At 52.7% G+C, this 22,485-nt stretch overlaps 2 protein-coding genes across 5 annotated transcripts in view; both read right to left on the bottom strand.

Annotated features, from left to right (window-relative positions):
* LOC116937217 (uncharacterized) overlaps positions 1-12,627 on the bottom strand; it is a 91,992-nt gene extending 79,365 nt beyond the window's left edge. Inside the window, exon 1 of the mRNA XM_076055743.1 lies at positions 12,423-12,627. Within this exon, the coding sequence (XP_075911858.1) occupies positions 12,423-12,627 (205 nt within the window). The remainder of the gene's footprint in view (positions 1-12,422) is intronic.
* The window catches only part of LOC116938315 (uncharacterized), a 306,309-nt gene continuing 296,404 nt past the window's right edge, over positions 12,581-22,485 (bottom strand). For all 4 annotated transcript variants that reach the window (XM_076055657.1, XM_076055655.1, XM_076055654.1 and 1 more), the window contains 2 exons: positions 18,784-21,341; positions 12,581-12,777 (listed from right to left, as the gene is read on the bottom strand). In XM_076055657.1, the coding sequence (XP_075911772.1) occupies positions 20,648-21,341 (694 nt within the window). In that variant the 3' untranslated portion in view covers positions 12,581-12,777; positions 18,784-20,647. The remainder of the gene's footprint in view (positions 12,778-18,783; positions 21,342-22,485) is intronic.

The following is a 22,485-nucleotide window of genomic DNA, read 5'->3' on the forward strand; positions in this document are numbered from 1 at the left end:
AAGAGAGGTGAGTTTGTGGATTGTACCATTAGTGTCACATTCATGGGGGGTGAGTTAAGTCAATGAAGAGAGGTGAGTTTGTGGATTGTACCATTAGTGTCACATTCATGGGGGGTGAGTTAAGTCAATGAAGAGAGGTGAGTTTGTAGATTGTACCATTAGTGTCACATTCATGGGGGGTGAGTTAAGTTAATGAAGAGAGGTGAGTTTGTGGATTGTACCATTAGTGTCATATTCATGGGGGGTGAGTTAAGTCAATGAAGAGAGGTGAGTTTGTGGATTGTACCATTAGTGTCACATTGATGGGGGGGAGGAGTTAAGTCAATGAAGAGAGGTGAGTTTGTGGATTGTACCATTAGTGTCACATTCATGGGGGGGTGAGTTAAGTCAATGAAGAGAGGTGAGTTTGTGGATTGTACCATTAGTGTCACATTCATGGGGGGGGGGGGGGAAGGGGGAGGAGTTAAGTCAATGAAGAGAGGTGAGTTTGTGGATTGTACCATTAGTGTCACATTCATGGGGGAGGGTGAGTTAAGTTATTGAAGAGAGGTGAGTTTGTGGATTGTACCATTAGTGTCACATTCATGGGGGGGGGAGGAGTTAAGTGAATGAAGAGAGGTGAGTTTGTGGATTGTACTATTAGTGTCACATTGATGGGGGGGAGTTAAGTCAATGAAGAGGTGAGTTTGTGGATTGTACGATTAGTGTCACATTGATGGGGGGGGAGGGGGAGGAGTTAAGTCAATGAAGAGAGGTGAGTTTGTGGATTGTACCATTAGTGTCACATTCATGGGGGGGGAGGGGGAGGAGTTAAGTCAATGAAGAGAGGTGAGTTTGTGGATTGTACCATTAGCGTCACATTCATGGGGGGGGGGGGGGGGGAGGAGGGGAAGAAGTTAAGTCAACGAAGAGATGTGTGTTGTGGATTGTACCATTAGTGTCACATTCATGGGGGGGGGGGGGTGAGTTAAGTTAATGAAGAGAGCTGAGTTTGTGGATTGTACCATTAGTGTCACAGGGATGAAGGGGGTGAGTTATGTCAATGAAGAGAGGTGAGTTTGTGGATTGTACCATTAGTGTCACATTGATGGGGGGGGAGGAGTTAAGTCAATGAAGAGAGGTGAGTTTGTGGATTGTACCATTATTGTCACATTCATGGGGGGGGGGAAGGGGGAGGAGTTAAGTCAATGAAGAGAGGTGAGTTTGTGGATTGTACCATTAGTGTCACATTCATGGGGGGGGGGAGGGGGAGAGTTAAGTCAATGAAGAGAGGTGAGTTTGTGGATTGTACCATTAGTGTCACATTCATGGGGGAGGAGTTAAGTCAATTAAGAGAGGTGAGTTTGTGGATTGTACCATTAGTGTCACATTGATGGGGGGGGGGGGGAAGGGGGAGGAGTTAAGTCAATGAAGAGAGGTGAGTTTGTGGATTGTACCATTAGTGTCACATTCATGGTGGGGAAAGGGGGAGGAGTTAAGTCAATGAAGAGAGGCGAGCTTGTGGATTGTACCATTAGTGTCACATTGATGGGGGGGGGGGGGTGAGTTAAGTCAATGAAGAGAGATGAGTTTGTGGATTGTACCATTAGTGTCACATTGATGGGGGGGGAAAGGGGGAGGAGTTAAGTCAATGAAGAGAGGTGAGTTTGTGGATTGTACCATTAGTGTCACATTCATGGGGGGGGGGGAAAGGGGGAGGAGTTAAGTCAATGAAGAGAGGTGAGTTTGTGGATTGTACCATTAGTGTCACATTGATGGGGGGGGGGGAGTTAAGTCAATGAAGAGAGGTGAGTTTGTGGATTGTACCATTAGTGTCACATTCAAGGTGGGGGGGGGGAGGAGGAGTTAAGTCAATGAAGAGAGGTGAGTTTGTGGATTGTACCATTAGTGTCACATTGATGGGGGGGGGGGGGTTAAGTCAATGAAGATAGGTGAGTTTATGGATTGTACCATTAGTGTCACATTCATGGGGGGGGGGAGTTAAGTCAATGAAGAGAGGTGAGTTTGTGGATTGTACCATTAGTTTCACTTTGATGGGGGTGAGTTAAGTCAATGAAGAGTGGTGAGTTTGTGGATTGTCCCATTAGTGTCACATTCATGGGGGAGGAGTTAAGTCAATGAAGAGTGGTGAGTTTGTGGATTGTACCATTAATGTCACATTCATGGGGGGGGGGGGGGGGGGAAGGAGTTAAGTCAATGAAGAGAGGTGAGTTTGTGGGTTGTACCATTAGTGTCACATTGATGGGGGGGGGAGTTAAGTCAATGAAGAGAGGTGAGTTTGTGGATTGTACCATTAGTGTCACATTGATGGGGGAGGAGTTAAGTTAATGAAGAGAGGTGAGTTTGTGGATTGATGGGGGGGGGGGGGGGGGAGTTAAGTCAATGAAGATAAGTGAGTTTATGGATTGTACCATTGGTGTCACATTCATGGGGGGCAGGGGGAGGAGTTAAGTCAATGAAGAGAGGTGAGCTTGTGGGTTGTACCATTAGTGTCACATTGATGGGGGGAGGAGTTAAGTTTATGAAGTGAGGTAAGTTTGTGGATTGTACCATTAGTGTCACATTCATGGGGGGGAAGGGGGAGGAGTTAAGTCAATGAAAAGAGGTGAGTTTGTGGATTGTACCATTAGTGTCACATTCATGGGGGGGAAGGTGGAGGAGTTAAGTCAATGAAGAGAGGTGAGTTTGTGGATTGTACCATTAGTGTCACATTCATGGGGGGGAAGGTGGAGGAGTTAAGTCAATGAAGAGAGGTGAGTTTGTGGATTGTACCATTAGTGTCACATTCATGGGGGGGGGGGGTTAGGAGGGGGAGGAGTTAAGTCAATGAAGAGAGGTGAGTTTGTGGATTGTACCATTAGTGTCACATTCATGGGGGGGAGGGGGAGGAGTTAAGTCAACGAAGAGATGTGAGTTTGTGGATTGTACCATTAGTGTCACATTGATGAGGGGGGTGAGTTAAGTCAATGAAGAGAGGTGAGTTTGTGGATTGTACCATTAGTGTCACATTGATGAGGGGGTGAGTTAAGTTAATGAAGAGAGGTGAGTTTGTGGATTGTACCATTAGTGTCACATTGATGGGGGGAGGAGTTAAGTCAATGAAGAGAGGTGAGTTTGTGGATTGTACCATTAGTGTCACATTCATGGGGGGGGGGGGGGGTGAGTTAAGTCAATGAAGAGAGGTGAGTTTGTGGATTGCACCATTAGTGTCACATTCATGGGGGGGGGGGGGTGAGTTAAGTCAATGAGGAGAGGTGAGTTTGTGGATTGTACCATTAGTGTCACATTGATGGGGGCTGCGGGGTAAAGATAGTTCTTTGAGATGTAGCTCATCACGTAGAAATGGATCGTCACATCTGAATGATCTGGGCGCGTGGTTGATGTTGATCGTAAACGTGGAATGGGCGAAAAATCAACGCAGTGATCACCACGGGGAGAGAGACACACACACAGAGAGAGAGAGACTCCAACTATTCAGCAGCAGCAGCAGCAGGCATCGTCAGGTGCCGGGGATCGAACCAGCGACCTCCTTGCAATACAGGAGAGGAAATTAACATCTCTCAGGATCCGGGATCGAACCCGCGACCTCCTGCGTACCAGGCGAGGTAGTCAACATCTCTCAGGATCCGGGATCGAACCCACGACCTCCTGTAGATCAGGAGAGGTAGTCAACATCTCCCAGGGTCTGGGATCGAACCCACAACCTCCTGTATACCAGGCGAGGTAGTCGACATCTCACAGGATCCGGGATCGAACCCACGACCTCCTGCGTACCGAGCGAGGTAGTCAACATCTCTCAGGGTCTGGAATCGAACCCACGACCTCCTGTAGACCAGACGAGGTAGTCAACATCTCACAGAGTCCAGGATCGAACCCACGACCTCCTGTAGGCCAGGCGAGGTAGTCAACATCTCACAGGGTCTGGGTTCGAACCCACAACCTCCTGTATACCAGGCGAGGTAGTCAACATCTCACAGGGTTCGGGATCGAATCCACGACCTCCTGTAGACCAGGCGAGGTAGTCAACATCTCACAGGGTCCGGGATCGAACCCACAACCTTCCTGCGTACCAGGCGAGGTAATTAACATCTCACAGGGTCTGGGATCGAACCCCCGACCTCCTGTAGAGCACGCGAGGTAGTTAACATCTCACAGGGTCTGGGATCGAACCCACAACCTAATGTATACCAGGCGAGGTAGTCAACATCTCACAGGGTCTGGGATCGAACCCACGACCTCCTGTATACCAGGCGAGGTAGTCAACATCTCACAGGGTCTGGGATCGAACCCACGACCTCCTGTATACCAGGCGAGGTAGTCAACAGCTCACAGGGTCTGGGATCGAACCTACAACCTCCTGTATACCAGGCGAGGTAGTCAACATCTCACAGGGTCTGGGATCGAACCCACAACCTCCTGTAGACCAGGCGAAGTAGTCAACATCTCACAGGGTCCGGGATTGAACCCACGACCTCCTATATACCAGGCGAGGTAGTCAACATCTCTCAGGATCCGGGATCAAACCCACGACCTCCTGCATACCAGGCGAGGTAGTCAACATCTCTCAGGGTCCGGGATTGAACCCACAACCTCCTGTATACCAGGGGAGGTAGTCAACATCTCCCAGGGTCTGAGATCGAACCCACGACCTCCTGTAGACCAGGCGAGGTAGTCAACATCTCACAGGGTCTGGGTTCGAACCCCCGACCTCCTGTATAACAGGCGAGGTAGTCAACATCTCTCAGGGTCCATGATCGAACCCGCAACCTCCTGTAGACCAGGCGAAGTAGTCAACATCTCACAGGGTCCATGATCGAACCCACAACCTCCTGTAGACCAGGCGAGGTAGTCAACATCTCACAGGGTTCGGGATCGAATCCACGACCTCCTGTAGACCAGGCGAGGTAGTCAACATCTCACAGGGTCCGGGATCGAACCCACGACCTCCTGTATACCAGGCGAGGTAGTCAACATCTCACAGGGTTCGGGATCGAACCCACGACCTCCTGTATACCAGCCGAGGTAGTCAACAGCTCACAGGGTCTGGGATCGAACCCACGACCTCCTGTAGACCAGGCGAGGTAGTCAACATCTCACAGGGTCTGGGATCGAACCCACGACCTCCTGTATACCAGGCGAGGTAGTCAACAGCTCACAGGGTCTGGGATCGAACCCACAACCTCCTGTATACCAGGCGAGGTAGTCAACATCTCACAGGGTCTTGGATCGAAACCATGACCTCCTGTATACCAGGCGAGGTAGTCAACATCTCCCAGGGTCTGGGATCGAACCCACGACCTCCTGTAGACCAGGCGAGGTAGTCAACATCTCACAGGGTCCGGGATCGAACCCACGACCTCCTGTATACCAGGCGAGGTAGTCAACATCTCACAGGGTTCGGGATCGAACCCACGACCTCCTGTATACCAGCCGAGGTAGTCAACAGCTCACAGGGTCTGGGATCGAACCCACGACCTCCTGTAGACCAGGCGAGGTAGTCAACATCTCACAGGGTCTGGGATCGAACCCACGACCTCCTGTATACCAGGCGAGGTAGTCAACAGCTCACAGGGTCTGGGATCGAACCCACAACCTCCTGTATACCAGGCGAGGTAGTCAACATCTCACAGGGTCTGGGATCGAACCCACGACCTCCTGTATACCAGGCGAGGTAGTCAACAGCTCACAGGGTCTGGGATCGAACCCACGACCTCCTGTAGACCAGGCGAGGTAGTCAACATCTCACAGGGTCTGGAATCGAACCCACGACCTCCTGTATACCAGGCGAGGTAGTCAACAGCTCACAGGGTCTGGGATCGAACCCACAACCTCCTGTATACCAGGCGAGGTTGTCAACATCTCACAGGGTCCGGGATCGAACCCACAACCTCCTGTATACCAGGCGAGGTAGTTAACATCTCACAGGGTCTGGGATCGAACCCACGACCTCCTGTAGACCAGGCGAGGTAGTCAACATCTCTCAGGATCCGGGATCGAACCCACGACCTCCTGTATACCAGGCGAGGTAGTCAACATCTCACAGGGTCCGGGATTGAACCCACGACCTCCTGTATACCAGGCGAGGTAGTCAACATTGCCGAGCCACCGTGATGATGGAGAGAGAGAGAGACTCAAACTCAAAATATTGCCCCTAAACGTCAACACGGAGACATCATCATCATCACGGCGACGATGATGATGATCGCTAACGCCGGTACAGCTCCAGGCTTTGCCGCCGTGATGTGGAGTTGTCTGGAGGCCGACGGAAGAAGAACCAAGCCAACATCACCCACTCAGTCACCCAGTCATCCACTTACTCACTCACTCACTCACCCACTCACTCACTCAGTGACTCAGTCACCCACTCACTCACTCAGTCATCCACTTACTCACTCACTCAGTCATCCACTTACTCACTCACTCAGTCACCCACTCACTCACTCAGTCATCCACTTACTCACTCACTCACTCAGTCATCCACTTACTCAGTCACTCAGTCACCCACTCACTCACTCAGTCATCCACTTACTCACTCACTCACTCAGTCACCCAATCACTCACTCAGTCATCCACTTACTCACTCACTCAGTCACCCACTCAGTCACTCAGTCATCCACTTACTCACTCACTCAGTCACCCACTCACTCACTCAGTCATCCACTTAGTCACTCACTCAGTCACCCACTCAGTCACTCAGTCATCCACTCACTCAGTCACCCACTCACTCACTCAGTCATCCACTTACTCACTCACACAGTCACCCACTCAGCCACCCAGTCATCCACTTACTCACTCACTCAGTCACCCACTCACTCACTCAGTCATCCACTCACTCACTCACTCAGTCACCCACACACTCACTCAGTCATCCACATACTCACTCACTCAATCACCCACTCACTCACTCAGTCATCCACACACTCACTCAGTCATCCACTTACTCACTCACTCAGTCACCCACTCACTCACTCAGTCATCCACTTACTCACTCAGTCACCCACTCACTCACTCAATCACCCACACACTCACTCAGTCATCCACTTACTCACTCACTGACTCAGTCACCCACTCAGTCACCCAGTCATCCACTTACTCACTCACTCACTCACCCACTCACTCACTCAGTCACTCAGTCACCCACTCACTCACTCAGTCATCCACTTACTCACTCACTCAGTCATCCACTTACTCACTCACTCACTCAGTCATCCACTTACTCAGTCACTCAGTCACCCACTCACTCACTCAGTCATCCACTCACTCACTCACTCAGTCATCCACTTACTCACTCACTCACTCAGTCACCCACTCACTCACTCAGTCATCCACTCACTCACTCACTCAGTCACCCACACACTCACTCAGTCATCCACATACTCACTCACTCAATCACCCACTCACTCACTCAGTCATCCACACACTCACTCAGTCATCCACTTACTCACTCACTCAGTCACCCACTCACTCACTCAGTCATCCACTTACTCACTCAGTCACCCACTCACTCACTCAATCCCCCCCCCCACTCACTCAGTCATCCACTTACTCACTCACTGACTCAGTCACCCACTCAGTCACCCAGTCATCCACTTACTCACTCACTCACTCACCCACTCACTCACTCAGTCACTCAGTCACCCACTCACTCACTCAGTCATCCACTTACTCACTCACTCAGTCATCCACTTACTCACTCACTCACTCAGTCACCCACTCACTCACTCAGTCATCCACTCACTCACTCACTCAGTCACCCACACACTCACTCAGTCATCCACTTACTCACTCACTCAGTCACCCACTCACTCACTCAGTCATCCACACACTCACTCAGTCACCCACTTACTCACTCAGTCATCCACTTACTCACTCACTCACTCAGTCACCCACTCACTCACTCAGTCATCCACTTACTCACTCACTCAGTCACCCACTCACTCACTCAGTCATCCACTTACTCACTCACTCAGTCACCCACTCACTCATTCACTCAGTCATCCACTTACTCACTCACTCACTCAGTCACGCACTCACTCACCCAGTCATCCACTTACTCACTCACTCAGTCACCCACTCACTCACTCAGTCATCCACTTACTCACTCACTCACTCAGTCACCCACTCACTCACTCAGTCATCCACTTACTCACTCACTCAGTCACCCACTCACTCACTCAGTCATCCACTTACTCACTCACTCAGTCACCCACTCAGTCACTCAGTCATCCACTTACTCACTCACTCAGTCACCCACTCACTCACTCAGTCATCCACTCACTCACTCACTCAGTCACCCACTCAGTCACCCAGTCATCCACTTTCTCACTCACTCAGTCACCCACTCAGTCACTCAGTCATCCACTTACTCACTCACTCGGTCACCCACTCACTCACTCAGTCATCCACTTACTCACCCACTCAGTCACCCAGTCATCCACTTACTCACTCACTCAGTCACCCACTCACTCACTCAGTCACCCACTCACTCACTCAGTCATCGACTCACTCACTCACTCAGTCACCCACTCACTCACTCAGTCATCCACTTACTCACTCACTCACTCAGTCACCCACTCACTCACTCAGTCATCCACTTACTCACTCACTCAGTCACCCACTCAGTCACCCACTCACTCACTCAGTCATCCACTTACTCACTCAGTCACCCACTCAGTCACCCACTCACTCAGTCACCCACTTACTCACTCACTCAGTCATCCACTCACACACTCACTCAGTCATCCACTTACTCACTCACTCAGTCACCCACTCACTCACTCAGTCATCCACACACTCACTCAGTCACCCACTTACTCACTCAGTCATCCACTTACTCACTCACTCACTCAGTCACCCACTCACTCACTCAGTCATCCACTTACTCACTCACTCAGTCACCCACTCACTCACTCAGTCATCCACTTACTCACTCACTCAGTCACCCACTCACTCATTCACTCAGTCATCCACTTACTCACTCACTCACTCAGTCACGCACTCACTCACCCAGTCATCCACTTACTCACTCACTCAGTCACCCACTCACTCACTCAGTCATCCACTCACTCACTCACTCAGTCACCCACTCAGTCACCCAGTCATCCACTTTCTCACTCACTCAGTCACCCACTCAGTCACTCAGTCATCCACTTACTCACTCACTCGGTCACCCACTCACTCACTCAGTCATCCACTTACTCACCCACTCAGTCACCCAGTCATCCACTTACTCACTCACTCAGTCACCCACTCACTCACTCAGTCACCCACTCACTCACTCAGTCATCGACTCACTCACTCACTCAGTCACCCACTCACTCACTCAGTCATCCACTTACTCACTCACTCAGTCACCCACTCAGTCACCCACTCACTCACTCAGTCACCCACTCAGTCACCCACTCACTCAGTCACCCACTTACTCACTCACTCAGTCATCCACTCAGTCATCCACTCACTCACTCACTCAGTCACCCACTCACTCACTCAGTCATCCATTTACCCACTCACTCACTCACCCACTCACTCACTCAGTCACCCACACACTCACTCAGTCATCCATTTACCCACTCACTCACTCACCCACTCACTCACTCACTCACCCACCCACTCACCCACCCACTCACTCACTCACCCACTCACCCACTCACCCACTCACTCACACACTCACTCACTCAGTCACCCACTCACCCACTCACCCACCCACTCACCCACCCACCCACTCACTCAGTCATCCACTTACTCACTGACTCAGTCACCCACTCACTCACTCAGTCATCCACTTACTCACTCACTCAGTCACCCACTCACTCACTCAGTCATCCACTCACTCACTCACTCAGTCACCCACTCAGTCACCCAGTCATCCACTTTCTCACTCACTCAGTCACCCACTCAGTCACTCAGTCATCCACTTACTCACCCACTCAGTCACCCAGTCATCCACTTACTCACTCACTCAGTCACCCACTCACTCACTCAGTCACCCACTCACTCACTCAGTCATCGACTCACTCACTCACTCAGTCACCCACTCACTCACTCAGTCATCCACTTACTCACTCACTCAGTCACCCACTCAGTCACCCACTCACTCACTCAGTCATCCACTTACTCACCCACTCAGTCACCCAGTCATCCACTTACTCACTCACTCAGTCACCCACTCACTCACTCAGTCACCCACTCACTCACTCAGTCATCGACTCACTCACTCACTCAGTCACCCACTCACTCACTCAGTCACCCACTCAGTCACCCACTCACTCAGTCACCCACTTACTCACTCACTCAGTCATCCACTCACACACTCACTCAGTCATCCACTTACTCACTCACTCAGTCACCCACTCAGTCATCCACTTACTCAATCACTCAGTCACCCACTCACACACTCACTAAGTCATCCACTTACTCAGTCACCCACTCACTCAGTCACCCACTCACTCACTCAGTCATCCATTTACCCACTCACTCACTCACCCACTCACTCACTCAGTCACCCACACACTCACTCAGTCATCCATTTACCCACTCACTCACTCACCCACTCACTCACTCACTCACCCACCCACTCACCCACCCACTCACTCACTCACCCACTCACCCACTCACCCACTCACTCACACACTCACTCACTCAGTCACCCACTCACCCACTCACCCACCCACTCACCCACCCACCCACTCACTCAGTCATCCACTTACTCACTGACTCAGTCACCCACTCAGTCACTCAGTCATCCACTTACTCACTCACTCAGTCACCCACTCACTCACTCAGTCATCCACTTACTCACTGACTCAGTCACCCACTCAGTCACTCAGTCATCCACTTACTCACTCACTCAGTCACCCACTCACTCACTCAGTCATCCACTTACTCACTGACTCAGTCACCCACTCAGTCACCCAGTCATCCACTTACTCACTCACTCACTCACCCACTCACTCAGTCACTCAGTCACCCACTCACTCACTCAGTCATCCACTTACTCACTCACTCAGTCATCCACTTACTCACTCACTCACTCAGTCACCCACTCACTCACTCAGTCATCCACTCACTCACTCACTCAGTCACCCACACACTCACTCAGTCATCCACTTACTCACTCACTCACTCAGTCACCCACTCACTCACTCAGTCATCCACACACTCACTCAGTCACCCACTTACTCACTCAGTCATCCACTTACTCACTCACTCACTCAGTCACCCACTCACTCACTCAGTCATCCACTTACTCACTCACTCAGTCACCCACTCACTCACTCAGTCATCCACTTACTCACTCACTCAGTCACCCACTCACTCATTCACTCAGTCATCCACTTACTCACTCACTCAGTCACGCACTCACTCACCCAGTCATCCACTTACTCACTCACTCAGTCACCCACTCACTCACTCAGTCATCCACTTACTCACTCACTCACTCAGTCACCCACTCACTCACTCAGTCATCCACTTACTCACTCACTCAGTCACCCACTCAGTCACTCAGTCATCCACTTACTCACTCACTCAGTCACCCACTCACTCACTCAGTCATCCACTTACTCACTCACTCAGTCACCCACTCAGTCACTCAGTCATCCACTCACTCACTCACTCAGTCACCCACTCAGTCACCCAGTCATCCACTTTCTCACTCACTCAGTCACCCACTCAGTCACTCAGTCATCCACTTACTCACTCACTCAGTCACCCACTCACTCACTCAGTCATCCACTTACTTACTCACTCAGTCACCCACTCAGTCACCCAGTCATCCACTTACTCACTCACTCAGTCACCCACTCAGTCACCCACTCACACACTCACTCAGTCATCCACTTACTCACTCAGTTATCCACTTACTCACTCAGTCACCCACTCACTCAGTCACCCACTCACTCACTCAGTCATCCACTCACTCACTCACTCAGTCACCCACTCACTCACTCAGTCATCCACTTACTCACTCACTCAGTCACCCACTCACTCACTCAGTCATCCACTCACTCACTCACTCAGTCACCCACTCACTCACTCAGTCACCCACTCACTCACTCAGTCATCCATTTACCCACTCACTCACTCACCCACTCACTCACTCAGTCACCCACACACTCACTCAGTCATCCATTTACCCACTCACCCACTCACTCACCCACTCACTCACCCACTCACTGACTCACTCATCCACTCACTCACTCACCCACTCACCCACCCACTCACCCACTCACTCATCCACTCACTCACTCACCTACTCACTCACCCACTCACCCACTCACTCACTCACCCACTCACACACTCCCTCACTCACCCACTCACTCACTCACCCACTCACACACTCCCTCACTCACACACTCACTCACCCACCCACTCACTCACCCACTCACTCACTCAGTCACCCACTCACCCCCCCACCCACTCACCTCCGTACGCCCCCATCTCTCCCATGCCCTGCCCCACGTGACCACCCCCACCCCCTCCCCCACCCCCTCCCTTCCTCTTGCGGGGCCGCCCCTTGTGGGCCCCTCCCGCCGACCCCCCGGCCACGCCCCCTCCCCCGCCGGGAAGCCCCTCCCCCGCCCCAAAAAACCCGGGGCCCCGCCCCTCGGGGTGGTCGACCACGCCCATCGCGGAGATCCCAGCACCACCAGCACCACCACCGCTGTTGATGATGTTGTTGTTGTTGATGTTGTTGTTGATGTTGTTGTTGTTGCTGCTGATGATGATGTTGGAGGAGGAGGATAGGAGGCACTCGGGGAAGAGATCCGCTGGCCTCGCCTGCGGTTGGTGGGTGGGTAGGAGGTGGTGGGTAGGAGGTGGTGGGTAGGAGGTGGTGGGTAGGAGGTGGTGGGTAGGTGGTGGGTAGGTGGTGGGTAGGAGGTGGTGGGTAGGAGGTGGTGGGTAGGTGGTGGGTAGGTGGTGGGTAGGTGGGTAGGTGGTGGGTAGGAGGTGGGTAGGTGGTGGGTAGGTGGTGGTGGGTAGGTGGTGGGTAGGTGGTGGGTAGGTGGTGAGTAGGAGGTGGGTAGGTGGGTAGGTGGTGGGTAGGTGGTGGGTAGGAGGTGGGTAGGTGGTGGGTAGGTGGTGGGTAGGTGGTGGGTAGGTGGTGGGTAGGTGGTGAGTAGGAGGTGGGTAGGTGGGTAGGTGGTGGGTAGGTGGTGGGTAGGAGGTGGGTAGGTGGTGGGTAGGTGGTGGGTAGGAGGTGGGTAGGTGGTGGGTAGGTGGTGAGTAGGTGGTGGGTAGGTAGTGGGTAGGTGGTGGGTAGGAGATGGGTAGGTGGTGGGTAGGAGGTGGGTAGGTGGTGGTTAGGTGGTGGGTAGGTGGTGGGTAGGTGGGTAGGTGGTGGGTAGGTGGGTAGGTGGGTAGGTGGTGGGTAGGAGGTGAGTAGGTGGTGGGTAGGAGGTGGGTAGATGGTGGGTAGGTGGTGGGTAGGTGGTGGGTAGGTGGGTAGGTGGTGGGTAGGTGGGTAGGTGGGTAGGTGGTGGGTAGGAGGTGAGTAGGTGGTGGGTAGGAGGTGGGTAGATGGTGGGTAGGTGGTGGGTAGGTGGTGGGTAGGTGGGTAGGTGGTGGGTAGGTGGGTAGGTGGGTAGGTGGTGGGTAGGAGGTGAGTAGGTGGTGGGTAGGAGGTGGGTAGGTGGTGAGTAGGAGGTGGGTAGGTGGTGGGTAGGTGGTGAGTAGGTGGGTAGGTGGTGGGTAGGTGGTAGGTGGTGGGTAGGTGGTGGGTAGGTGGGTAGGTGGTGGGTAGGAGGTGGGTAGGTGGTGAGTAGGAGGTGGGTAGGTGGTGGGTAGGTGGTGGGTAGGTGGTGGGTAGGAGGTGGGTAGGTGGTGGGTAGGTGGGTAGGTGGTGGGTAGGTGGTGGGCAGGTGGTGGGTAGGAGGTGGGTAGGTGGTGGGTAGGTGGTGGGTAGGTGGTGGGTAGGAGGTGGTGGGTAGGTGGTGGGTAGGTGGTGGTGGGTAGGTGGTGGGTAGGTGGTGAGTAGGAGGTGGTGGGTAGGTGGTGGGTAGGTGGTGGTGGGTAGGTGGTGGGTAGGTGGTGGGTAGGAGGTGGTGGGTAGGTGGTGGGTAGGTGGTGGGTAGGAGGTGGTGGGTAGGTGGTGGGTAGGAGGTGGGTAGGTGGTGGGTAGGAGGTGGGTAGGTGGTGGTGGGTAGGTGGTGGGTAGGTGGTGGGTAGGAGGAGGAGTGAGTATTTGAGTGTGTATCTGAGTGAGTGTGTATTTGAGTGAGTATCTGAGTGAGTGAGTGTGTATCTGAGTGAGTGAATGAGTGTGTATCTGAGTGAGTATCTGAGTGAGTGAGTATCTGAGTGAGTGAGTATCTGAGTGAGTGTGTATCTGAGTGAGTGAGCGAGTATCTGAGTGAGTGAGTATCTGAGTGAGTGTGTATCTGAGTGAGTGAGCGAGTATCTGAGTGAGTGAGTATCTGAGTGAGTGAGTATCTGAGTGAGTGAGCGTGTATCTGAGTGAGTGAGTGTGTATCTGAGTGAGTGAGTATCTGAGTGAGTGAGTGTGTATCTGAGTGAGTGAGTATCTGAATGAGTGAGTGTGTATCTGAGTGAGTGTGTAGCTGAATGAGTAAGTGTGTATTTGAGTGAGTGTGTACGTGAGTGAGTGAGTGTGTATCTGAGTGAGTGAGTATCTGAATGAGTGAGTGTGTATCTGAGCGAGTGTGTAGCTGAATGAGTAAGTGTGTATTTGAGTGAGTGTGTACGTGAGTGAGTGAGTGTGTATCTGAGTGAGTGAGTATCTGAATGAGTGAGTGTGTATTTGAGTGAGTGTCTTCGTGAATGAGTGAGTGTGTACGTGAGTGAGTGTGTAGGTGATTACCAACACTCTGTTCCAGCATCGGCACATCCACACAACATCATGGATGCATGCCGGGTCCAAGCAAGAACATCTGCTGGACTACATAGTGACGGACCAGCGGATGCTAGCCCATGTCCTTGACACCAGGACCTACCGTGGAGCTGATCTGCCCTCTGACCATCGACTAGTCATCTGTAAGATGCGCCTGCCATTCTTCCACTCCGGTGGTGGGTGTACACCCAGGACCCCATTCCAACCTAAAGTGGCCTGGTCTCAGTTATCTGATGAAAGTTGCAAGCGAGAATTTCATCATCGCTTGCAGCTGGGGTTGGGTGAGTGAGTGGGTGGGTGAGTGAGTGAGTGGGTGAGTGGGTGAGTGAGTGGGTGAGTGGGTGAGTGAGTGAGTGGGTGAGTGGGTGAGTGAGTGAGTAAGTAAGTGGGTGGGTGAGTGGGTGGGTGAGTGTATGAGTGGGTGGGTGGGTGAGTGAGTGAGTGGGTGAGTGACTGGGTGGGTGAGTGTATGAGTGGGTGGGTGGGTGAGTGAGTGGGTGAGTGACTGGGTGGGTGAGTGTATGAGTGGGTGGGTGGGTGAGTGAGTGGGTGAGTGGGTGAGTGTGTAGGTGAGTGAGTGAGTGTGTAGGTGAGTAAGTATGTAGGTGAGTGAGTGACTGAGTGAGTGGCTGACTGAGTGACTGACTGAATGAGTGAGTGACTGACTGACTGACTGGGTAACTGACTGACTGAGTGACTTAGTGACTGACTGGGTGGGTGACTGACTGGGGCGCAGGTAGCTGAGTGAGTGAGTGACTGACTGAGTGAAAGGGTGACTGACTAGCTGAGTGACTGACTGAGTGACTGACTGACTGAGTGACTGACTGAGTGACTGAGTGTCTGAGTGACTGAGTGAGTGACTGAGTGAGTGACTGACTGACTGAGTGACTGACTGACTGGGTGACTGACTGAGTGACTGACTGAATGAGTGACTGACTGACTGGGTGACTGAGTGACTGACTGAGTGACTGGGTGACTGACTGGGTGATTGAATGAGTGACTGACTGATTGGGTGACTGACTGAGTGACTGAGTGAGTGAGTGACTGACTGACTGACTGAGGGACTGACTTAGTGACTGAGTGACTGACTGAGTGACTGACTGAGTGACTGACTGACTGAGTGAGTGACTGACTGGGTGACTGACTGAGTGACTGACTGACTGAGTGACTGAGTGACTGGCTGAGTGAGTGACTGAGTGACTGACTGAGTGACTGAGTGAGTGACTGAGTGACTGACTGGGTGACTGACTAAGTGACTGAGTGACTGACTGGGTGGCTGACTGAGTGAGTGACTGACTGGCTGGGTGAGTGACTGACTGAGTGACTGACTGGGTGGCTGACTGAGTGAGTGACTGACTGGCTGAGTGACTGACTGACTGGGTGAGTGACTGACTGGGTGAGTGACTGACTGGGTGAGTGACTGAGTGACTGACTGGGTGAGTGACTGGGTGAGTGACTGACTGAGTGACTGAGTGAGTGACTAACTGGGTGACTGGGTGACTAAGTGACTGACTAACTGGATGAGTGACTGAGTGACTGACTGGGTGAGTGAGTGAATGACTGAGTGAGTGAGTGACTGACTGGGTGAGTGACTGACTGAGTGAGTGACTGAGTGACTGACTGAGTGACTGACTGACTGAGTGAGTGACTGAGTGATTGACTGAGTGACTGACTGACTGAGTGAGTGACTGACTGACTGAGTGACTGAGTGACTGACTGACTGAGTGAGTGACTGAGTGACTGACTGAGTGACTGAGTGACTGACTGAGTGACTGACTGACTGAGTGACTGAGTGACTGACTGACTGAGTGACTGAGTGACTGACTGAGTGACTGAGTGACTGACTGAGTGACTGATTGACTGACTGAGTGACTGAATGACTGACTGAGTGACTGACTGAGTGACTGACTGACTGACTGAGTGACTGACCGACTGACTGAGTGACTGACTGACTGACTGGCTGAGTGACTGACTGAGTGACTGAATGACTGACTGAGTGACTGACTGAGTGACTGACTGAGTAACTGACTGACTGACTGAGTGACTGACTGAGTGACTGAGTGACTGACTGAGTGTGTGACTAACTGGGTGACTGACTGAGTGACTGACTGACTGAGTGAGTGACTGAGTGACTGGGTGACTGGGTGACTGACTGACTGACTGAGTGACTGACTGAGTGACTGACTGAGTGAGTGACTGACTGACTGAGTGACTGACTGAGTGAGTGACTGACTGACTGAGTGACTGACTGACTGAGTGACTGACTGAGTGACTGACTGAGTGAGTGACTGACTGACTGAGTGACTGACTGACTGAGTGACTGACTGACTGAATGAGTGACTGACTGAGTGAGTGACTGACTGGGTGAGTGACTGACTGACTGAGTGACTGACTGACTGACTGAGTGACTGACTGAGTGACTGACTGAGTGACTGGCTGAGTGACTGACTGAGTGACTGACTGACTGAGTGACTAACTGAGTGACTGACTGAGTGACTGAGTGACTAACTGAGTGACTGAGTGACTAACTGAGTGACTGACTGACTGAGTGACTGAGTGACTGACTGAGTGACTGACTGAGTGACTGAGTGACTAACTGAGTGACTGAGTGACTAACTGAGTGACTGACTGACTGACTGAGTGACTAACTGAGTGACTGACTGAGTGACTGAGTGACTAACTGAGTGACTGAGTGACTAACTGAGTGACTGACTTAGTGACTAACTGACTGACTGACTGAGTGACTGAGTGACTGACTGACTGACTGAGTGACTGGGTGACTGAGTGACTGACTGACTGACTGAGTGACTGACTGGCACGAGGTGCTGCCTGCAGTAGAGGCGGTGTGGCGCGAAGGGCGCTGCACTGAACGGCTCCCCAGGCTCCAGAGCCCCGCTGCACGTGAAGCAGGTCACGTGACTGGGTGACAGGGTGACTGAGTGACTGACTGAGTGACTGGCTGACTGAGTGAGTGACTGACTGACTGATTGACTGACTGACTGATTTACTGAGTGAGTGAGTGACTGACTGGCTGAGTGAGTGGGTGACTGACTGAGTGACTGAGTGACTGGGTGACTGAGTGACTGACTGGGTGACTGAGTGACTGGGTGAGTGACTGACTGGGTGACTGACTGAGTGACTGGCTGAGTGACTGGGTGACTAAGTGACTGGGTGACTGAGTGACTGACTGGGTGACTGAGTGACTGGGTGAGTGACTGACTGAGTGACTGAGTGACTAACTGAGTGACTGAGTGAGTGACTGAGTGACTGAGTGGCTGGGTGACTGGCTGGGTGACTGAGTGACTGACTGACTGACTGAGTGACTGAGTGACTGAGTGACTGACTGACTAACTGAGTGACTGAGTGAGTGACTGAGTGACTGACTGAGTGACTGACTGACTGGGTGAGTGACTGACTGAGTGAGGGACTGACTGACTGACTGGGTGAGTGACTAACTGGGTGACTGACTGACTGACTGAGTGACTGACTGACTAACTGAGTGACTGAGTGAGTGACTGAGTGACTGAGTGGCTGGGTGACTGGCTGGGTGACTGAGTGACTGACTGACTGACTGAGTGACTGAGTGACTGAGTGACTGACTGACTAACTGAGTGACTGAGTGAGTGACTGAGTGACTGACTGAGTGACTGACTGACTGGGTGAGTGACTGACTGAGTGAGGGACTGACTGACTGACTGGGTGAGTGACTAACTGGGTGACTGACTGACTGAGTTACTGACTGGGTGAGTGACTGACTGAGTGACTGAGTGACTGACTGGCTGGGTGAGTGACTGGGTGAGTGACTGAGTGACTGACTGAGTGACTGACTGACTGACTGATGACTGAGTGACTGACTGGGTGAGTGACTGGCTGATTGAGTGACTGACTGACTGACTGAGTGACTGACTGAGTGACTGACTGGGTGAGTGACTGACTGGCACGAGGTGCTGTCTGCAGTAGAGGCGGTGTGGCGCGAAGGGCGCTGCACTGAACGGCTCCCCCGGCTCCAGAGCCCCGCTGCACATGAAGCAGTGAAGCAGGCCACGTGACTGGGTGACTGGGTGACTGAGTGACTGAGTGACTGACTGAGTGACTGAGTGACTGGGTGAGTGACTGGGTGAGTGAGTGACTGAATGACTGAATGACTGACTGGGTGACTGAGTGACTGGGTGACTGAGTGAGTGAGTGACTGAGTGAGTGACTGACTGAGTGAGTGACTGACTGACTGAGTGAGTGAGTGACTGACTGACTGACTGAGTGACTGACTGACTGAATGAGTGACTGACTGAGTGACTGACTGACTGAGTGACTGACTGGGTGACTGAGTGACTGACTGGCACGAGGTGCTGTCTGCAGTAGAGGCGGTGTGGCGCGAAGGGCGCTGCACTGAACGGCTCCCCAGGCTCCAGAGCCCCGCTGCACGTGAAGCAGGCCACGTGACTGGGTGACTGAGTGACTGAGTGACTGACTGAGTGACTGACTGACTGACTGATGACTGAGTGACTGACTGGGTGAGTGACTGACTGGGTGAGTGACTGACTGACTGAGTGACTGAGTGACTAACTGACTGAGTGACTGACTGAGTGAGTGACTGACTGAGTGACTGAGTGACTGACTGAGTGACTGACTGAGTGACTGAGTGACTGACTGACTGACTGAGTGACTGACTGAGTGACTGACTGAGTGACTGACTGACTGGGTGAGTGACTGAGTGACTGAGTGACTGACTGACTGGCTGGGTGACTGAGTGAATGACTGACTGGGTGAGTGACTGACTGGCACGAGGTGCTGCCTGCAGTAGAGGCGGTGTGGCGCGAAGGGCGCTGCACTGAACGGCTCCCCCGGCTCCAGAGCCCCGCTGCACGTGAAGCAGTGAAGCAGGCCACGTGACTGGGTGACTGAGTGACTGAGTGACTGACTGGGTGACTGACTGAGTGACTGACTGACTGAGTGACTGACTGGGTGAGTGACTAACTGACTGAGTGACTGACTGACTGAGTGACTGACTGGGTGAGTGACTAACTGACTGAGTGACTGACTGAGTGACTGACTGGCACGAGGTGCTGCCTGCAGTAGAGGCGGTGTGGCGCGAAGGGCGCTGCACTGAACGGCTCCCCCGGCTCCAGAGCCCCGCTGCACGTGAAGCAGTGAAGCAGGCCACGTGACTGGGTGACTGAGTGACTGAGTGACTGACTGGGTGACTGACTGAGTGACTGACTGACTGAGTGACTGACTGGGTGAGTGACTAACTGACTGAGTGACTGACTGACTGAGTGACTGACTGGGTGAGTGACTAACTGACTGAGTGACTGACTGAGTGACTGACTGGCACGAGGTGCTGCCTGCAGTAGAGGCGGTGTGGCGCGAAGGGCGCTGCACTGAACGGCTCCCCCGGCTCCAGAGCCCCGCTGCACGTGAAGCAGTGAAGCAGGCCACGTGACTGGGTGACTGAGTGACTGAGTGACTGACTGGGTGACTGACTGAGTGACTGACTGACTGAGTGACTGACTGGGTGAGTGACTAACTGACTGAGTGACTGACTGACTGAGTGACTGACTGGCACGAGGTGCTGCCTGCAGTAGAGGCGGTGTGGCGCGAAGGGCGCTGCACTGAACGGCTCCCCCGGCTCCAGAGCCCCGCTGCACGTGAAGCAGTGAAGCAGGCCACGTGACTGGGTGACTGAGTGACTGAGTGACTGACTGGGTGACTGACTGAGTGACTGACTGACTGAGTGACTGACTGGGTGAGTGACTAACTGACTGAGTGACTGACTGACTGAGTGACTGACTGGGTGAGTGACTAACTGACTGAGTGACTGACTGAGTGACTGACTGGCACGAGGTGCTGCCTGCAGTAGAGGCGGTGTGGCGCGAAGGGCGCTGCACTGAACGGCTCCCCCGGCTCCAGAGCCCCGCTGCACGTGAAGCAGTGAAGCAGGCCACGTGACTGGGTGACTGAGTGACTGAGTGACTGACTGGGTGACTGACTGAGTGACTGACTGACTGAGTGACTGACTGGGTGAGTGACTAACTGACTGAGTGACTGACTGACTGAGTGACTGACTGGCACGAGGTGCTGCCTGCAGTAGAGGCGGTGTGGCGCGAAGGGCGCTGCACTGAACGGCTCCCCCGGCTCCAGAGCCCCGCTGCACGTGAAGCAGTGAAGCAGGCCACGTGACTGGGTGACTGAGTGACTGAGTGACTGACTGGGTGACTGACTGAGTGACTGACTGACTGAGTGACTGACTGGGTGAGTGACTAACTGACTGAGTGACTGACTGACTGAGTGACTGACTGGCACGAGGTGCTGCCTGCAGTAGAGGCGGTGTGGCGCGAAGGGCGCTGCACTGAACGGCTCCCCAGGCTCCAGAGCCCCGCTGCACGCGCTGCACGTGAAGCAGGCCACGTGGTACACCGCGGCGCGCGCCCTCATCACCAGCTCGGCCGCGGCGATTCCCAGGTGGCAGCGCGCGCAGCGCTGCACAGAGAAGCGCCTGGGGTGGGGGTGGGGCGGGGTGGGGTGGGGGTGGGGTGGTGGTGGGGTGGGGTTGGGTGGGGGTGGGGGTGGGGTGGGGTTGGGTGGGGGTGGGGGTGGGGTGGGTGGGGGTGGGGTGGGGTAGGGGTGTTGGCCATCAGTCTAACTTCGTACCACAACAACAGCCACAAGACAACTTTAGATAAAGGCCGTCAGTCTAACTCCGTACTACAACAACAACCACCACAAGACAACTTTAGATTAAGGCCATCAGTCTAACTTCGTACCACAACAACAGCCACAAGACAACTTTAGATTAAGGCCATCAGTCTAACTCCGTACTACAACAACAACCACAAGACAACTTTAGATTAAGGCCATCAGTCTAACTCCGTACTACAACAACAACCACAAGACAACTTTAGATTAAGGCCGTCAGTCTAACTCCGTACTACAACAACAACAACAAGACAACTTTAGATTAAGGCCATCAGTCTAACTCCGTACTACAACAACAACCACCACAAGACAACTTAGATTAAGGCCATCAGTCTAACTCCGTACTACAACAACAACCACAAGACAACTTTAGATTAAGGCCATCAGTCTAACTCCGTACTACAACAACAACCACAACAAGACAACTTTAGATTAAGGCCGTCAGTCTAACTCCGTACTACAACAACAACCACAAGACAACTTTAGATTAAGGCCATCAGTCTAACTCCGCACTACAACAACAACAACAAGACAACTTAGATTAAGGCCATCAGTCTAACTCCGCACTACAACAACAACAACAACAAGACAACTTAGATTAAGGCCATCAGTCTAACTCCGCACTACAACAACAACAACAAGACAACTTTAGATTAAGGCCATCAGTCTAACTCCGCACTACAACAACAACAAGACAACTTTAGATTAAGGCCGTCAGTCTAACTCCGTACTACAACAACAACCACAAGACAACTTAGATTAAGGCCGTCAGTCTAACTCCGTACCACAACAACAGCCACAAGACAACTTAGATTAAGGCCATCAGTCTAACTCCGTACTACTACAACAACCACAAGACAACTTAGATTAAGGCCATCAGTCTAACTCCGTACTACAACAACAACCACAAGACAACTTTAGATTAAGGCCATCAGTCTAACTCC

The sequence above is a fragment of the Petromyzon marinus genome, chromosome 72 (genome assembly GCF_048934315.1).
Source record: "Petromyzon marinus isolate PM22_M1 ecotype Great Lakes invasive population chromosome 72, UKy_Petmar_22M1.pri1.0, whole genome shotgun sequence".
Classification (NCBI taxonomy): Eukaryota; Metazoa; Chordata; class Hyperoartia; order Petromyzontiformes; family Petromyzontidae; genus Petromyzon; species Petromyzon marinus.